Source organism: Peromyscus leucopus, chromosome 3, assembly GCF_004664715.2.
Source record: "Peromyscus leucopus breed LL Stock chromosome 3, UCI_PerLeu_2.1, whole genome shotgun sequence".
In the NCBI taxonomy this organism is placed as follows: domain Eukaryota; kingdom Metazoa; phylum Chordata; class Mammalia; order Rodentia; family Cricetidae; genus Peromyscus; species Peromyscus leucopus.
The window spans coordinates 146,272,701-146,292,109 of record NC_051065.1 but is presented as its reverse complement, the minus strand read 5'-3'; the positions used below and the strand labels follow the sequence as shown (position 1 = coordinate 146,292,109).

Here is a 19,409-nt window from a genome sequence, read left to right as displayed (position 1 = left end):
TTCCCATGATACAATGGCTATCATGTTCACCGTACAGTGGAAGACAGTTGTGCTGGACAGACCAAGAAACCTAAGACTTCTCACAGTCTACCATGAAAGGATTCGGCCTAATTTCCAAGACTGCATCATGAAAATTAAATCCTTCATACAGTACTGAAAACGATGACAAAGTTCTCAGACCTGAGAACTGACCAACAGCCATTACCTAGTGATGTGGATAAGTAAGTCCCATTTAATTTGGGACTAGCCATCCAGGACAGTATCTCAGTATGCCATTGTTGGTTAGCTTCTTGATGTTTTTTTTCTCCTCTCACTGACTACTGAGTCTCTGAAGACCCTGTTTCCATCACAAGTATTGGAATAAGTACCTTTGTGGGTGAATGTCCATTCCCACTCCAACCCAATGGTAATGTTGCCTACTGCTACTCTCGTTGTATAGAGAAAACAGCGGGCAGGGATAAAGTTATCCCAACAGCATGCTCTTGTAATTAGAATGGGGTCTACGTCCTATTGCCCAGCTTTAGCATCTGCTCAGTAGTAAATGGGCATCTTTACATATTTGGTCAAAGGGAGCTAAAATTTTAAAAGTATGCTGTGTGGTGTAATTACTGTGAAAGATGTATGAATTAGAGGTGACAGCTATCTTCAAGAATCTACCACCACTATTGTGTTACGGGGTTTGAGTTGTTTCCCTGAGGTAGCAGCAACCTGCCAGGCTCTTCCTTTTGTGCAATGGATGATACTTTTGACTAGGGGGATGGCTGATGTCTAGGTGGTCTAGCAGTTATAAACCTTGACCCAGTCCTTTCAGAGTCATGTTAACATCATACATAAATTAAAATACAAAAACATGGGATCTCCCATTAATAATAATAGCACAACTGCAAAATCAATGAGTAGTTGTGCTCTCTGTGAACGTTTGTTGAGTATTAAGAACAGGAACCTTAGCCTGGTGTGGCAAATGCCTTTAACTCCAGCACTGTCGAGGCAGCCAGGGCTACACAAACCCTGTGTTGTAAAAACTTAAGTGAACAGAAGTGCAAAAGGTTACGCTTTGCAAAGCCTGACAACTTCAGAGACTACCTGCTCCAGCTTTGAACATCAAATTCAAAATAAGCAAATAAAATAGCTGGTTTCCCTTCTCGCTGAAAGGAGGGATTTACAGACAGAACAGTTCCCCCATTTACCAAACATGCCTGTTAAGAAGGAAAAAGTTTGCTAGAGAATGCAAAATGGCGACCTCGCGTGATGTCATACCTGTCTCCGTGACATATCGGCGTCCTATTAAGGGCGGAAGCAGGCTAAAGCAGCCTCGCTGTGGGCGATCGTGACTAGCCATGCAAAAAGGTTCAATGTCGGGCGGATGTGTCTGGGGCGATATTATAGTAAGGGCGGAAGTTCTTTTAAGTGCGGAAAGGATCTAATCCAAGAATGGCTCCAGCGCCTGTCTGGTTTCAGTCACTTCCGGGGCGGATCGGAAGTTGCTTTGTTTTGCTTCAAGATGGCTGCTGGGATGTATTTGGAACATTATCTGGACAGTAAGAGCCGGCTGAAGCAGGGGGTCGTGGGTCATAGGGTGGTGTGGAGGGTCCGGGTTGACAGAATCTATGGCTCTGAGGTCCTGGTGGCCTGAGGCCCACAGTTGGGAAAGGTTCCGTGGGAGGATTTAGTCGAGGGTGTAGGAGGAGGGGGCGGGGCAGTGGCAATACAGGCCTGGCTCATGAAGACGAGGGAAGAAGGGGCCGCCCGGTGGGGTCAGGGTTGTGTTTTGAAGGGTTACGGGAAGCAGGAAAGGTATTTCCTGACTCTCTCCTTTAGGGTCCCTGGCCTCGCGGTATATTTTTCTCTCCTAAATTGCACAGGGTCGCTATCACTGCCATTTGGAGTAGCTGCAAATTTTTGATCTAGTCTCCTTTAGTCATTTATGTCCCCAGAGTGGCTAGGTGGATGGAGTGGGACGACCACTTGAGTTGTTAAACTGGAACGCTTTACTTCGTGAGCAAAATCCAGTTCTCATATAATGGTGTGTGTGTGTGTGTGTGTGTGTGTGTGTGTGTGTGTGTGTGTGTGTGTGTGTGTTGAGAGACTGGGAAGTGAGAAATAGTCTGGAAGTAGATTAAACACCAAACTAAGATGTTTGCGTCTTAATATAGAATATTGATTTTATTAAAGGAAAAGTAAATGGTCAGTTTATGATAGCAGTCCAATTCAGAGATGCAAACCTGATCTTAGAGAATGACAGAAATTTTTAGATATTAAATGTGACAAGATTGATTGGATGATGTCGTGATTAAGAGAGAAGGAAAAAATCAAGGTGAATTCTTCTGCTTGGAAAATAAGATAAACTGTAGTGACGGCAGTGTAGGAGATTCAGGGTCATAGCAGTATATTTATTTTTGCCTTAGACATAGGCATAAAGTCTGTGACAGTGCGATTCTTTAGGGAAAAGGAAGGGAGAAAGTAAGGTGGAGAAAATCTCAAGAAAACAGCATTTAAAGGATAAGACATCAGTGTTGAAGTTACCAGAAGATCTATAATTTAGTGTTTGCAATACTAGGAGGAAGTAAGTCACTTGATCCAGAATGTAGTACCAACTGCGTCAGACTTTAGAGGAAGACAAAAGATGGATCATTTGATTTTGGTAATGTGTTGGTGACTTAAAGTAATCATAGTGAACTGGTGCCCGCAGACTTGAGAAGTTCAAACAATAGAAGCAACTTTTTGGTTTTTTTGTTTTTAAGACAGTGTCTAATGTAGCCCAGGTTGACCTCGAGTTTGATACACAGCTGAGGGTGACCTTGAACTCTAGGTCCTCTCTCCACCTCCCCGGTGCTAAGATTGTAAACTTGTGACACCGTGCCTGGTGTGGTAGAAACATTTTTAGTTTGAGCTGGTTTCATAGAAACACTTTAAAAGTTTGGGTGGGTGTGGTGGCTCATCCCTTTATTTCCAGAATTTAGGAAGATCTCTGAATTTGAGACCTGCTGATCTATATAGTGAGATCTAGGTCAGCCAGGGCTACATAATGAGACCCCGTCTCAAAAAGAAAAAAAGAAAGAAAGAAAAGGTGGCAGTAGAGTACTTGCCTGGCAGGTGCGAGCTCCTGGATCTGAGATTCAGTCTCCATCACCAAAGGGGGGAAATTAAATTGTAGGAAGAAATTTTGCTTCTATGGGGAGGCTTAGCTAATAATGCATTTTATTCAAGTATTCACTGGGCACTTTCTGTATACATGGGAATTCTAAACATGAGGAAAATTTAAAATTGATACAGACATGTATCTGTCCTGGAAGGTTAGGGAGACAGACGCGGAGTAACTATGTTAATTATTTAGTTATGGTTGGATAACTACTAAAAGCATTAGCTAGATAACCTTGACAGCCTATCAGATTCTGGGAAAGTCAGGTTCTGGGCTGGACTTTGAAGAACAAGCAGAAATCTAGTAGGCGAGTGGGTAAGGTGGGCGTGGGAGGAGGAAGACAGAGCTCTTGGGAAGCTGCTGGTGAGTGTGAGGCGCTCACCAGGCCAGAGCAGAGCAGAGAGATGGCATGGCTGAGGGAGATGAGCAGGGTGGGACGTGCAGAACGCAAGCATACGGAGTCACTGGAAGCTGGCAGCCTGCATGATGAGTCCGAAAGGAACTAGAGTGGGACTTTGAAGTGGAGGGCAAAGATGGCGGCGCAAACTGAAAACAGTGGGAAAACTGGTTTGTAGAGTGCCACCAAAGAGGAAGGGGATGGGATGGTGACACAGATAGGCGAGGTTTCCCTTTTGAGAAAATACAAATGAATCTTTCACAGATAAATCCATCATTTCAGGGCTACCTAACTACATGTTGGAGTGCCTACCTACCATGCAGGAGACCCTAGTTCTGATCCCCACCACTGCATAAACCTGGCATATAGACACAGGACTATTAGGTCTCAACACATGGGAGGTAGATATACAAGAATCAGAAACTCATTTTTGCTCATCCTTTGCTACGTTACAAGTTTTTTTTTTTTTTTTTTTTTTTTTTTTTTTTTTTGGCTATGTTACAAGTTTGAGGCCAGCCTAGGCTACAGAGACCCTGTCACCAAAAGAAAAAAGAAAAAAAAAATCCACTTTCAAATGAGGGGAAACTGAACTGCACTTCATTTTTTAATGTTGAGTGACACATTTTTAGAAAGTGATTTTTAAATTAATTTTTAATTATGCATCTGTGTGGATGGTGTCTGTGTGTTTATGCATGAGTGCGAGTCCTCTTGCAACCCAGAAGCACTGTATTCCCGCCAGCCCTGGAGTTTATGCTCTTGTAAGCCACTCAGCATGGGAAGTGCAAGCCAAACTCTGGACCTCTGGAAGAACAGCCAGTGCTCTTATCCACTGAGCATCCCTCCAGCCCCTGTGCTTTACTTCTGTCTGTTTGTTTGTTTGCTCTATTTTGTTTTTCCTTTTAAACAGCATCTTAAGCCAGGCATGGTGGCGCACGCCTTTAATCCCAGCACTCGGGTGGCAGAGGTAGGTGGATCTCTGTGAGTTTGAGGCCAGCCTGGGCTACAGAGTGAGTTCCAGGACAGCTAGGGCTGTCTCAAACAAAACAAAACAATAGCTTATGTAAGCCAGGCCGGCTTCAAATTCCCTATGTGTCTGAGGCTGACTTGAGCTCCTAATTCTTCTGCCTCCTGCTGCTTCCAGCTTGAACTTCATTTTAAAAGGAGCTCTAGGGCCAAGGATGTAGCTCAGTGGTAGAGCCACTTGCCAAGACCTGTGTGTAATCCAGTAACTCTATTTCCCTGTCTTCCCAGGTATTGAAAACCTCCCGTTTGAATTACAGAGAAACTTTCAGCTCATGAGGGACCTAGACCAAAGGACAGAGGGTACGTACAGAATAACAGGCTCTTGTTGATCATCATTTATTTTCCTACTTTTCTGTTATATACCATCTGGTATAATCTGGAGGACTGTGACTTATATTGTGTGTGTTGGGGGGGGGTTGTGTATGAGTGTTTTGCCTGTATGTATATCTGCATCATGTGTGTGCCTGATGCACAAAGAGGTCAGAAGACAGTATCGGCTATCTGGAACTGGAGTTAAGGATGGTTCTGAGCCACCATGTGGGTGCTGCGATCTAAACCCAGGTCCTCTGCAAGAGCAGCAAGTTCTCTTAATCACTGAGCCATCTCTCCAGCCTGTCTTTCATGGAATTCTTACAAGAAGATAATGGTCATCCTCATTTCTACTTTACCACATCAAATGGAGTATTGAGACGATGCCTCAAGAAGTTAGACATGCTGAGCTGGCAAGACAGCTCATGGGTAAAGGTGTTTGCTGCCGAGCTGACAACTCGGATTCCATCCCCAGGACCCACACAGTGCAAGGAGAGACCCTCTAGGAAATTGGTCCTCTGACCACCACCTGGAAGTGATTCTACACATTCATCCACACACGTACAAATCATGCACACAAAATAAATAAGCAAATAAGGTTCAGAGCTACTATGATTTTTGTACCTTCCTCAAAAATTCAAGATACCAACCCTAGACATTGCTGCCATTTTTTTTAAAGATTTATTTATTTATTATGTATACAGAAGAGGGCACCGGATCTCATTACAGATGGCTGTGAGCCACCATTTGGGTGCTGGGAATTGAACTCAGGACCTCTGGAAGAGCAGTCGGTGCTCTTAACCTCTGAGCCATCTCTCCAGCCCTATTGCTGCCATTTTGTTTGTTACGTCTGCATGATAACCACAAGTTACACCTCGTTGCGTTGCTTATGTTATCATAAAATACGCAGGGTGTTAGACTACAGTTCATATTGGTTGACAGGAATTTTGCTGAGAAGCTCTTAAAAAAAAAGAAGGGCCAGGCATGGCAGCACAGCAGATAGATCTTTGTGAGTCTGGTCTCCATACTGAATTCCAGTTTCAGGCCAGCTAGGACTACACAGTGAGAACCTGTTGTGGGGGGAGGGGAGAAATTTTTTTTTTTAAGGTCATCCTCAGGTACATTCCCAGTTTAAGGTATACCTGAGCTACATGAGACCTGAGAGACCTTTTCTCTAAATAAGTAATTAATAATAAAACTAACCATTAGTAATATAAGCAAGAGAAAGAAAACAGAAGGCATCACTTACCATCAGGAGCTCTATACTGTATTCATTCATTCATGCATTTCATTCATGCATTAGATATTATCTCAGGCCTTGGACATGGAGCAGATTTGGCTACACTGAGGTGTCCATTTGGAGCCTCAGGAAGGCTCCACTGCAATGCTCAGGTTGGTCTGCACCAGTTTTAAGGTTGAGTTGAAGGTGCCCCCATACCTACTGAAGGATATGTAAGTCTCACATTCCATTCTGTGTAGCCATGTTCAAAGAGGTAACAGGCTAGGATATATGAAGCCATGTCTTAAGTTAACTCTGGCTAAGTTTCTTCATGAAAGTGAATATTACCTAACATCTGCCACTGACAGCTGCCTGCCAGATGGTCAGAATCAGCTGGATTTCTCTGTAATGAAATTCTAACTCTTGAGTCCATGCTCAGAGACCAGCTGGAGATTATGGAAGTGTGTGCTTTTCCCACGTCTCCTAAAGGCCTGGGATACAGTGAAGTATGAGCGTGGCATGCTCCCAGATGCTCCGCATTGTCTGGTGGTCCACTGTGCTGCAGTCTATTGCCTCTTCCCATTGATATTTACATGAGCCCTGACTAATGTCAGGGAGTAGACATCTTCAGGTCAGTGTTCTGGGACATCGCCAGCCCTCTGTCTAGTATTAAGGTGTTTCGAGCAATATCTAAAGTGAACAAACAAAAAAAAATGACAAGAATTGTAAGCAAGTTGCAATTGATGAGCAAAGAAAGATGAGCAAGCTGGATATGGTGGCTCACACCTGTAATCTCAACATTCAGGAGGCTGAGGCAGGAGGATTTGCTTCTGTTTTTGGCCAGCCTGGACTACATAGTATGTTCTAGACATCTTGAGCTACAGAAGGAAACTTGATACTCAAAAATCAGTAAGAAAAAAGTAGAATGGACAGTAAGGATGCAGAAGCAGCATTCCTTGGAGGAATTAGGACCTAATGTTAAAATTTCAGACCCACCACTATGGCGGCTTAGGCAGGAGGATCATAAGTTCGAGGCTGACCTGGGCACAACCCTATCTCAGAGAGAGAGAGAGAGAGAGACCTGGAGGCCACAGCACCAGTAAGTGACTCAGCCTGGTTTGCAGCAGTCAGGTCTGTTGGGGGATGCGGTTAAGACAAGAAACAAGGTGGCCTTTGGAACCGAACTCATGAGGCAAGCATCAAGCAAGCCCTGCCGAGAAGCGTCTTGAACTGTCATCAGAAGGGCACCTCATGCTAACGTGTACACGGCTGAGTCCCACAGTGCCTTCTGGTAAGCTTCAGTTCCAACGCTGGCAGCCATGTTTTCTGCATCTTGAAGGCACTTTCAGACAGTCTCAGCCAGGCCACTGGCACATGTTTGTAATCTCAGCGCTAGGGAATCAGAGGCAAGAGGATATCCCAAGTTCAAGGCCATCCTGAGCTACATACTGACACTGTCTCAAAACATACCAGAAAAGGCCCAAATAATCTCAGTGTTGCATTTCCCAAATACAAGGCACAGTACCTGTGAACGTTCAGTACGTTTCAGTTGGAAGGTCTTGATGGCTGATGGAAAAGGCCCAAGGAACAAGAGGAAGAAGTATGTTTCATCTAGCCACCAGGGGCCATTGTGACCCAGGCCTCTGTCTCTGTTGTAGACCTGAAGGCTGAAATTGACAAGTTGGCCACTGAATATATGAGTAGCGCCCGCAGCCTGAGCTCCGAGGAAAAACTGGCCCTTCTCAGACAGATCCAGGAGGCCTATGGCAAATGCAAGGAATTTGGTGACGACAAGGTGCAGCTTGCCATGCAGACCTATGAGATGGTATGGCCCTGTTCGCGGCTTCCCACCTATCTCCCGTCTAATCCTCAGGCTCTGAGACCCTCCTTCGGCTGTGTTGGGATCTGTTTGGGGTCTGGAAGAGTCGTCTGCTGCCTTAGCTGTTTCCTTCACTGGAAACAGCCTTGTCCCTCCTCCCCACAGGTGGACAAACACATTCGGCGACTGGACACAGACCTGGCCCGCTTCGAGGCTGACCTGAAGGAGAAGCAGATCGAGTCGAGTGACTATGACAGCTCTTCCAGCAAAGGCAAAAAGAGTGAGGAGGGGTGGGCCACTCCAGCTCTGAGGGACCAGTGTCACCTGGGCCCGGAGCAAAGAGGACTTAACCATCCTTTTGTCTTTGCCTTCCGGCTTACCCTTTCTTCCTAGAAGGCCGGACTCAAAAGGAGAAAAAAGCTGCCCGTGCCCGTTCCAAAGGAAAAAACTCAGATGAAGAAGCCCCCAAGGCTGCCCAGAAGAAGTTAAAACTCGTGCGCACGTGAGTACATCAGTGGATGCCCACCTCCCGGCAGCCCCGCCCCTTGCCACTCCCGTCTCTGTGCCAGTAACTCGGTCACTTTGGTGTCTGCTGGACGGAGAAGCAGCGTATGTCATTTGCCTCACCACAATCTCCTGCCACCTCCGAGCTCAGGTGGTAGCTTCCCTTCCTGCAGGTGACATTTGTCTTCCTCTTGGCATGCAGAAGTCCTGAGTATGGGATGCCCTCAGTGACCTTTGGCAGTGTCCATCCCTCTGATGTGTTGGATATGCCTGTGGATCCCAACGAACCCACATATTGCCTTTGTCACCAGGTCTCCTATGGAGAGATGATTGGCTGTGACAACCCAGATGTGAGACCCCTTTGCCTCAGGGTTGGGGGAGGAGCTCTGAGGGGCACGGGGGCGTGACTAAAAGGAGCAGGCACCTTACTCAGTTGGAGAGAGGGAGTGCAGGGTAGGACGGTGGTTGGACTGGTTGCCTGGGGACTTGCAGGAAGTTTCCAAAGGGCTGGAGTAGAGGGCTCCTCTCGGGAGCCTGCAGCTGGCTCCTCTCCCCTCCAGCGCAGGCCCCTGACGGCTGTGTTCCACCTTCCTTTCCAGTGTTCCATCGAGTGGTTCCACTTCGCCTGTGTGGGGCTGACAACCAAGCCTCGGGGAAAATGGTAAGTGGCGGCTGTGGCGGGAGCTGGTCGGGCTGTCCCGAGGCTGAGCGGGAGAGCACGGGCTTCACTTCCTTTTGCTTGTCCTGCTCTTTGCCGGTGTCTAGGTTTTGCCCACGCTGCTCCCAAGAACGAAAGAAGAAATAGCTTTCCTTGGATCTCATGCCAGATTTCTTCCGAATCCCCCTGCCCTGGGCTAGTGACAGAGAGGAACGCCTCTGCCGGGGCACTGGGGGTCCGGGGAGATGGCGACAGCGCAGTCCTGTCCTTCCTTCTCCCTTCCCCCACTCCTGGTGCTGAGGCTGCATCCAAACCCCGGTAGGGAGGGTGCCACAGCCACTGACGGTATGTGCCCCGTTCCACTCTCCTTCGAGGGAAGTAGTCCCACTCACCGTCCTTCTGCCTCCGTGGTGAGGTTGGTGCTGTACTCAGAGGGAGGGTCCTCTTCACCCCCTTGCTTTGTGTTTAAGGACTGGGGCAGTGGGGTGGGCGCCTCTCTCAGGCTCCTCCATCTTCCCTTCCCCCACTGGGGCTAGGTAGGATAAACCTCCTCTTCATTCTTTTTTCCATGGTGAGGGATCTTGTAGATCACTTGGGCTCTGGCCTAGCTGAGTGATCCCCTCTTCTGTGTCCCGGGGATTTATCCTGACTTTGAACGGGAGAGGGTAAGGTGGAGCACAGATGACTCACATGTAAAAGGAACTGGGGGAGGTAAATAAAAGCTGTCCATGCTAGCCTGCTGTGTTTATTGTAGAGACTGTTTCCGTACATGTGATAAGCATTCCTTTTACATCCTCTGGATTGGATGAGAGGCAGGAGGATGGCTTGCCAGAAGTAGGACAAGACGTGAAACCATAATGATACTTGTCCTGTGGTGTCCACAACTTTTCCACCTGGAGGGGTGCCTTGCATCGGGGGACTCAGAACTTTGTAATTATGCATCTGCTCTCGGTGAAACACTTTTCACTTAATTCCAATAAATCATGTATTTGCGTTATATGTGTGTGCTGTGATAGTGTTAGCTTGATTTCTTTTAAAAACAAAAGATATAAAATAAGTATTTGCTTCCCATCCCCCAATGAATTAACTGTATTGGTCACCTTTCTCTTGGAAACAGTAAGTCCCTTGGACCACTGAACCATCCTTACACGTGTGTTCACCACGGTCGATCCTGCTTTCATTTTAACTTTGGGCCTCTTTTTTTTTCCCCGAGACAGAGCTTCTCTGTGTAACAGCCCAGGCTGGCCTCACATTCACAGAGATCCACCTACCTCCGCCTCCCAAGTACTGGGACTAAAGGCGTGCACCACCACCGCCAGGCTTTGGGTCTGTTTCTTACCTAGAGGTGTCCTCCATAGCTCCTGGCCAGGTCGTCCCTGCCTTTTTTTCAGACATTCGTGCTCTGCTGCGCAGTGCTGCCTCGACTCAGTGGCTAGGTCTCCATACAACTGGGCACCTTGCTTCCTCAGGTCCACCCTCTCGATCTGTAGAAGAGGTGTTAATACACACCCTCTGGGTTACCGCCCAGAGGCTGGAAGTAGTACGCAGGGCTGAGGTTTTAGCTCTGTGGTGGGGGAAGCGAGGTTCTAGGTTCAATTCCCGGCAGCGCACAAACGAATTCAAAGCAAGTAGTACCGAGCAACAGAGGGACTGGAAGGGCTGTGCAGCCTGTGACTTCTCCATCCGTCCGTCCGTCCGTCCGAGGCCCGCAACTGGTGCAGCTCACAGGAGTTCACCTCGTGCCTGGCCCCGCCCTCACCTTTGTGACGTAGTAGCCGCGCCTCCTGCCTCCGCGTTAGCCGCCCGAGACCCACAGCTCTCCGAGGCTTGGCCCGTTGGAGGTTGCTTTGGTGTGAAAACACGGGTGGATCTTCCCGGGCCGTGATGAAACTAGCTGCTGGCTTCCTTCTGCTGCTTCTGGAAGGTGAGAGGCGAGGGTTGGCCGACGGAGGCTGCCCTGGTCTGAAAACGCGGTGGGTCTTCCCTGGGGATGCCTTATGCTCCCAAAGGACTTGAGGCCCCTGCCTCCTCAGAGCCCCTTTTCATGGGTTCTGAGACGGCTGTCGCCATGTGGTAGAACTGGACCACTTCCCGGCTTGGGAAAGGTTGGACTTTTATCTCTTGTCCCTAGAAATCTCTAGGGACGCTCTAGTTATCAGGCATCACCCAAGACACCCCCACTCCCCCGACACCCACACACATACACGTAACATGCCAGTTCTTAATTCATGGGGCGTCTACTTCTAGCCTGGGTCTGGCCACTGGCCACGGAGCATGTTTTAGGGAAGGTCCATTCTCGTCTATCCCCGTTCCCTGCAGTGCGGCTCCTGCCTGTAACACCTCTTTCAGCTGAGGATTCATCTTCGGCCTCCACCCCAGGCAGTCCCCTCTCGTCCACTGAATATGAACGTTTCTTCGCCCTGCTGACCCCAACCTGGAAGGCAGAGACCACCTGCCGCCTCCGTTCCACTCACGGCTGCCGGAACCCCACTCTCGTCCAGTTGGACCAATATGAAAACCACGGATTGGTACCAGATGGTGAGGGCCAGACCGGTGGGGAAACCTAGACACCCAGAGGTCCACCAGGCTCAGGGCAAAAGCTTCGTGCTCATAGAGGGGGCCGGGACACAGCGGGCAGCTCACCCCAGAACCTGTTCTCCACTCGTGGAGACCTCCACCCAGCCCAGGCTCTCCGGTAACCACTCTCCATGGGTGCTGTCCTTCCGTAGGTGCCGTCTGCTCTGACCTCCCGTATGCTTCCTGGTTTGAGTCCTTCTGCCAGTTTGCTCAGTACCGTTGCTCCAACCACGTCTACTACGCCAAGGTGAGGAAGGCTGGATCTGTTGGCCCAGAACCAAGGTAGAGTCTGTGGGAGTGGGAAGGTGAGGAAGGTCTCCAGGAAGGGCATCATTTAGTTCATCTCCCTGTCAGTTTGCCAAAGTGAGTACGGCCTCACTTCAGGTGCCCACATGCACTGAACAACCCTTGTTCCTGTGAGTCAAGGAGAGAAGAGATTCTGGGAAGAGGCAGAGCTATGCCCTGCCTAACGTTGCTCCAAAGGGTCTGTGTTTTTATTTAAGTCAGCTGGGAAAGAGTGAAGGCAGGCATGTGGCCTACACAAACGCCCTCTCAGGACTACAGGCTCCCTAGAGGAGCTGTGTTCCTTCATCAGTCCCGCCCAGGAGCTGGGAAAGCTGTGATTTGCCAGGCAGGGGACTGAGGAGGACTAGGGAGGCTGCCCTTGGGAAAAAGCGTTCTCATCCTCCTTCTTTTTTTGCAGAGGGTCCGATGCTCCCAGCCGGTCTCCATCCTCTCACCCAACACTCTCAAGGAGATAGACTCTCCCCCAGAAGTTCCTGCCACCACCATGACATCCCCCATGGCATCCCATGCCACAGGTGAGACCTCCCAGTGTTAGGAAACCACAGTGCCCAGGGCTTGGGGTGTCAAACCTGCGTGGTCAGAGTGATGAGTTGGGGAGAAGAGTGAGAAGCTTTTGCTTTGCGTGAAATAAGTCAAGGCTCTCTTGTCTCAGACCTTCTTCCACTCTCACTTAAGGTCTTCATCTGAATCTGCTTTTCCTAGTTCCGAAGACAGGTTGGCCTCAAACTCAGATCTCCAGTTAGAGCAGGCCTGGAAGAGCTACCACCCTCTTCTGGCCTCCACAGGCACTGCATGACTGTGATGCACGGGCATATATTCAGGCAAAACACCGTATGTGTGAAATGAAAATAAAAATAAAAACCTTCTAGGCCTTTTGTAAATTAATATTTTCATTTTAGAGAGTATTTGGACTGGGAGCATAGCTCAATGGTAGAATATATGCTCAGCATATATGAGGCTCTGGGTTTGATTCTTGGGATCCCCCTCATTCAAGAAGGAATTAGTTGATAGTTCCTTAGAACACATGGTATTCTCTAGGTGAGATGGATAAAAGTAACATTTGTTCTAGGGAACAAGTACATTTGTAAGGCAAGTAGAAAGATGACATGTACCACCAACATATTTGTTATGGGAATATCTTTTAATTTTGATTTTAGTTTGTTGACTATGTACAAATAGTTCATGTGTGTGTGTGTGTGCGTGCACATGTATGTGAAAATCAGAAGTCAACACTGAATGTCTTCTTCAGCCACCACATTTATTTGAGACAGGGTTTGACTATGTAGCCCTGGCTGGCCTGGAACTCACTATGTAGACCAGGCTACCCTGGAACTCACAAAGATCTGCCTCAGTCTCCAGAATGCTGAGATTAAAGGTGTGTACCATCATGTCCAGCTTAGACCACTTGAGTTTTGAGGACTAGTTCTTTCAAGAAACTTGGAGCTGGGACTAGAGAGATGGCCCAGTGGTTAAGAGCCCTGGCTGCTCTTCCAGAGGATCTGGGTTCAATTTCCAGCACCCACATGACAGCTCACAACTGTCTGTAACTCCGGGTGGTGATGGCTCATACCTTTAATCCTAATACTTGGGAGGCAGATACAGGCAGATCTCTGAGTTCAAGGCCAGCCTGGACTACAAACAAGTTCAGAACAACCAGGGCTACACAGAGAAACCCTGTCTTGAAAAACCAAAATAGTAATAATAGTAATAATAATAATAATTGATTGATTGATTAATTAATTAATTGGAGATGACTGCCTAGCCTGTAAACTCTCAGCATCCTTCTGTCCCCACCTTCCCAGCACTCAGAGTATAGGCACATGTTCCCATACCCAGCTTTTTTTTTTAAGATTTATTACGTATACAGTGTGCTGTCTGCATGTTTTGCCTACATGCCAGAAGAGGGCACCAGATCTCACTAGAGATGGTTGTGAGCCACCACGTGGTTTGCTGGGAATTGAACTCAGGACCTCTGGGAAGAGCAGTCCATGCTTTTCACCTCTGAGCCGTCTCTCCAGCCCTCCCATACCCAGCCCTTATATAGACTTTAAGGGCTGAACTCGGGTCTCCATGCTTGCAAGCACTTCCCCGACCACCCTCCAGCCCCAGTTTCTTGATGGAGAAACAAGCAAACATGAAAACTTGTGTTGATGCTGTTTTTGAGAGAGGGTCTCCAGCCTCGTGTAGCCTCGAGCTCAGTAGGTCGCCAAGGCTGGACTTGACGCAGTCCCGTCTCCACCTCCCAGACTGCAGGCCTGGACCGCCACGGCAGTGCGTGCAGATGTGGTCCTCCATGGGCGGGAAGTCTGATCCCTTCTTTTCTCTCTCGGTCCCCCCCAAACCTCGCTGCAGCCACAGAGCGCCAGGCCTTCCAGCCTTGGCCGGAGCGGCTCAACAACAACGTGGAGGAGCTGCTTCAGTCGTCCTTGTCCCTGGGCGGCAAGGAGCAGCAGGGCGGTCACAACAAGCAAGTGCAGGAGCAGCACAAGCAGGAGCTCCTACAAGACCACAAACAGGAGGACGGGCAGGAGCAGGAGGAGCAGGAGGAGGAGGAGGAGGAGGAGGAGACCAAGCAGGAGGAGGGCCAGGGGACAGAGGAGGGCCTGGAGTCAGTGTCCAATCTGCAGTCCTACTCCGAGCCCAAGTTTCAGTCGGAGTCTCTGTCCTCCAACCCTTCCTCCTTTACTCCCCGGGTCCGAGAAGTGGACTCCGCTCCACTGATGATGGAGAACATCCAGGAGCTCATTCGGTCAGCCCAAGAAATGGACGAAATGAATGAACTGTACGATAACTCCTGGAGAAGCCAAAGCACCGGCAGGTACAGGAGATTGTGACCCCCTCATGGGCCCTGCCGTCCCTGCTGCCTTCTGTGGAATTACGAAGCCCACTTACCAGCTTTGGTCTCCAGACCCACTCAGACCTGCTCAGGCTTCGGGCAGAGCTAGCAATGGCGGGCCCCTCCTGTTCTGTGCCAACCCTTGTTTTAAGCCCCACCCTGGGTTCTGGTCTTATCTCTGGCCTTGATTAGCACTAAAGCCTTCAGAAAGTTACTTCTCCATTTTGTTGTTGTTGTTCTTTCTTTATTTTATTTTTACTTAGGTGTATGTGTGTATGTCTGTGTGTGTGTATGCACATGTGTGCAGGTGTCCATGCAGGCCAGAAGAGGGCGCCGGATCCCCTGGGACTACAGTAAATGGGTGGTTGTGAGCTACAAGAGTGGGTGCTGGGGACCAAACTTGGGTCTTCTAGAAGAGCAACGACTGCTCTTAACCACGGAGCCATCTCTCCAGCCACTGTTTCTCCATGTTGGACTTCAGTTCCTCATTTGTAAAAGTAGGCAGTTGGTCCAAGGTCCTCTCAGACTGCAGGATGGAAGTCCTCTGCTAAGCATGCGGAATGCATATGACCAAGACCAACTGCTTAGCGGAGGGGAAGAGTAGATGTGGTTTTTCTACCCCGCCCCCCTCTAGCCCATCCCCACCAGTCTGTACTGTCTTCTTGCAGCCTCCTGCAGCTGCCCCACACGGAGACCATGATGGTGCTATGCTATTCCATTATGGAGAATACCTGCACCATGACTCCCACAGCCAAGGCCTGGAGCTACATGGAGGAGGAGATCCTTGGCTTCGGGGATTCGGTATGTCCACCATGCTATTTAATGGATACATGCCACTGGACATCCCATGGGCCTGGCACTGTGTGAGCCATGGGTGAGGGGGCTGGGCAAGGAGAACATGAGACATAGTTGAAGAGATTCCTTGGAAGGACATCTCCAGCCACCACAGAGGAAGGTTGAAGACCTAGTCTGGAAGCCAGCCTGGTCTTGAATGCATCCTTAAGTTCTTCAAGTTTTCAGCCCTAAGCCATCCCTTGAAATCCGTTCAGCATCTTCAGTACCTAGCTGCGCCTTAGACTCGGCTCTTTTTCTTTCCAGAAGGTTCATAGAACCTCTTCCTGTTGAGTCTAGTCGTGCAGGCTGTAGTCCTGGCTGCTTAGGGAGCTGAAGCAGAAGAGTCACAGGTTCACTCTGTGGAGTGGGCAGCAGAGTGAACAGAACTTAGTGAGGCTCCGTCTCAAAATAAAAAAGTAAACAGGGCTGAGGATGGAGCTCGGTGGTAGAACACTTGCCTAGCATGCAGAAGACCCTAGGTTCAACCCCCAGTTCCAAAAAACAATGTGTAACAGAAACCATTTGTATTAGGACTTTCTAAAGAAACAACTGATAGAATGAATACATAGTAAAAGCGGACTTACTAGATTTGCTTACATGATGCAGTCCACATAGTCCAACAGTGGCTGGAGAGGCTGAGAATCTGGTAGTTGCTTAATCTGTGAGGCTGGACATCTCAACAGCCCCAGACTGGCACTGGAGGCCTGAGGATTCCTGCAGAGCTGCTGGTCTTCAGTCTACATTGGAAGCCTGAAGAAGCTTGTTCTAAAATCAGTAAAGGAATGCCGCGTCAGCGTGATAACGGACTTGCCAGCAAGCGTGCAGGCAAGCAGGGGAAAAGCAAAGCCGCCTTCTCCCATCAGACTGCAGGGGGCTGCCCACATTTAGGATCACTCTTCCCCCTTCAAATGATCTGGCCAAGAAAATCCCTCCCAAGAGCCCCAGTGGCTTGTTTCTAGTTGATTTCAAATCCAGTCAAGTTGACAACCAAGATTCACCATCAGAAATTCACCCCTTGTCAATTGACACCCAATCTCTTCATGTCATGGTCAATTTCCACATGAAAAAAATGACAAAATTATAATTCTGCCTACATGTGATATAACTACACCACATATGATTAAACACATTATTTAAGAATAGGTGGCAAAATCCCTTGAGGAATGCTTAGTGTTTTAGTGTCCCATAATTTACATATGATAATATATATTTGCAGTACTTAAACACTGATATTATCTCAGTGGGTGTTGCATTACATGATAAAGAAATAGAGGAAAGAAAACAAATGTCTGCTTAATATATGTGCATCTATGCACAAACACCTTCTTAACAAAATAGGACAGGAAAGGCATCTGTTACAATCCTCGTTTCTGTGACTGGTCACATGAACTTAGCTGGTGTTTGTAACTACCTTCTACTACTACTCATTCTGTATTTCCTCCCCTCAGCAAGCACCTCAGAAGGCCTTGGTTCTTTCCCTGGAGGGGTGACCCTTTCCTTTATCCCTGAAGGGTTTGGATCCTGTCATCCTGCCTCCATTGGGTTGTTCTAATTTCCCATTGACCTTAATCACCGGGGCATTAACTTAACACCAAGAGATGCCCTAAAGCAGTGGTTCTCAACCTGTGGATCATGATCCCTTGGGGGGGGGTCGAATATCAAATAACCTGCATATCAGATACTTACATTATGATTCATAACAGTAGCAAAATTGCAGTTATGAAGTAGCAACAAAGTGATTTTATGGTTGGGGTCACCACAACACGAGGAACTGTATTAAAGGGTCGCAGCATTAGGAAGGTTGAGAACAAGAGCCCTAAGGCGTCTTCTGTACTCCAGACATAATCTTCCTTATCTCCATTGTGAAGAAGGAATCCATTTTCCCCTTGTTGTCTGGATCAATCACCCCTCCTAAAAATGTATTCCTTTCTTAGTTTGTTGACTTAAAAGTATCACGAGCCCAAAGTGACCAGAGAAAACTCTTAGCTCCTAATGAAATGTAATATTTTTTGTGACTCCTGGTTGGAGTGCTCCCCCTTATGGAACCAAAATTTCTAGGCTAGCAGAGCAGAAAAGTCCAAGGAACAGGAAGAAAAAAATGTTCCTAGGGGGTCACTAGAAGTCATTGTAAGTGGTACCATCCTCATTTCCACCCCTTGATTCCTAGACCATGAATCCTAGCTATAGAAGAAATAATAGTGTATATTGGAGGTTGATTCAAAACATATACAGTCTTCTGGAAAACACTACCCCAGCCCTCTAGGCTACTCCCATCTAATTGGCACTGTAACTGTCTGTTAAGAAGACATTCCAGCCGGGCAGTGGTGGCGCACGCCTTTAATCCCAGCACTCGGGAGGGCAGAGGCAGGCGGATCTCTGTGAGTTCGAGGCCAGCCTGGGCTACCAAGTGAGTTCCAGGAAAAGCGCAAAGCTACACAAAGAAACCCTGTCTCGAAAAAACCAAAAAAAAAAAAAGAAGACATTCCAAGGGCTGGAGCAATGGCTCAGTGGTTAAGAGTACTGGTTGCCCTTCCGGAGGACCCAAGTTTAATTCTAATCACCCATATGGTGATTCACAACTATCTGTAACTCGAGGTACAGGGGGCTCTGACACCCTCTCTTGGCCTCCAAGCACACCAAGTGGTGAACAGACATACATGCACACAGAGCATCCATACACATAAAATTGAAAAAGTGAAAAGGCCATTCCACCATTCTATCAAGCCAGCTCTCTTCAGGATGGTAGAAAGCCTGGTAAGACCAATGAATTCCATGAGCACAGGCCCCCTGACTACTTCTCTGGCTTAGAAGTAAGTTCCTTGATTGGAAGCAAAGCTGTGTGGAGTACCACGGTGGTGGATAAGGCATTCTGCAAGTCTATGGATGATTTCACCAGAAGAATTATGTGCAAGAAGGAAAATCCTTAAGTATTCAAGTAAGGAAAACACACTGCGCTTTCCACAAAGCCACCTGCCATCAGGTGGATAATTGTCACCATGGGGACTGGTGCAATAGTCTGTATTAGGGTTCTCTAAATAAACAGAACCAGTAGAATGGATGGATATATTGAGAGGGGATTTATCAGGTTGGCTTATATGATGTGGTCTGGGTAGTCCCTCAACGGCTGTCTCAGACTAGAGAGGCCAAGAATCTGGTCATTGTTCAGTCCGTGAGGCTGACATCTCAGCAGTCCCCATCAGGTACTGAAGCGGGAAAGGTTCCTGGAGAGCAGCTGGTCTTCAGTCTACGTGGGAATCCCAAAGAAGTAGGTTCTAAATCAGTAAGGAATGCATCTTTGAGAGCAGCAGTATAGATGGACTTGCCAGCAAGAGTGAAGGTCAGGGGACGAAAAGGAAAACTTCCTTCTCCCATCTCCCTTTCATCTGAGTTCCCATCCTACATTTAGGGTGGCTCTGCCCACTTCAAAGAGTCTCATCAAGGGAGTCCCTCACAGGAGTGCCCAGAGGCTTGCCTTCTAGTTGAGTTTAGACCTAGTCAAGTTGACCGTCAAGACTACCACCACAGCATTTCAGGGAGTCTGTAAAAAGATTCCGGTTCCAACATTTCTTCCACAATTAGCAAGTCCATGCCCAGAAAGATACGTGCTTTGAAGTGCTCCTTTGCTGTCATAATGTGACCTCTGGTGTGCGACGTTGGAAGGCAACGAGGCTTCACATACTGCTCGCAAACAGTGCTGATCTTGAGCTTCTTGCTCACAGTCCTTTCGGGTGGAGTGGATAGCTGGTGGAGATTGGTGCAGTAGGCCCTACGAGCAAAGCAGCAGTTGT

The 19,409-nt window shown here is 48.1% G+C and overlaps 2 protein-coding genes across 7 annotated transcripts; both read left to right on the top strand.

Moving 5' to 3' along the window:
- Positions 1-1,433: 1,433 nt before the first annotated feature.
- Ing4 (inhibitor of growth family member 4) lies at positions 1,434-10,065 on the top strand. 5 transcript variants are annotated; one of them, XM_028892373.2, is made up of 8 exons: positions 1,434-1,538; positions 4,788-4,859; positions 7,746-7,912; positions 8,072-8,177; positions 8,303-8,408; positions 8,613-8,760; positions 9,010-9,071; positions 9,176-10,065. In XM_028892373.2, exons 1-8 carry the CDS (start codon positions 1,502-1,504, stop codon positions 9,213-9,215), a joined length of 738 nt encoding a protein of 245 aa, XP_028748206.1. In that variant the 5' UTR covers positions 1,434-1,501; the 3' UTR covers positions 9,216-10,065. The 5 variants fall into 5 exon arrangements, with proteins under 5 accessions (XP_028748206.1, XP_037060028.1, XP_028748205.1 ...); XM_037204133.1 differs by having other exon boundaries at positions 8,300-8,408; XM_028892372.2 differs by having other exon boundaries at positions 8,072-8,186.
- Positions 10,066-10,731: 666 nt separating this feature from the next.
- Positions 10,732-17,300, top strand: LOC114708829 (acrosin binding protein). Of its 2 annotated transcripts, XM_028892369.2 has the most exons (6): positions 10,732-10,992; positions 11,388-11,606; positions 11,798-11,892; positions 12,349-12,466; positions 14,304-14,769; positions 15,456-17,300. In XM_028892369.2, exons 1-6 carry the CDS (start codon positions 10,953-10,955, stop codon positions 15,652-15,654), a joined length of 1,137 nt encoding a protein of 378 aa, XP_028748202.1. In that variant the 5' UTR covers positions 10,732-10,952; the 3' UTR covers positions 15,655-17,300. The 2 variants fall into 2 exon arrangements, with proteins under 2 accessions (XP_028748202.1, XP_028748203.1); XM_028892370.2 differs by lacking the exon at positions 15,456-17,300 and having other exon boundaries at positions 10,760-10,992; positions 14,304-15,009.
- The last annotated feature ends 2,109 nt before the right edge of the window (positions 17,301-19,409 follow it).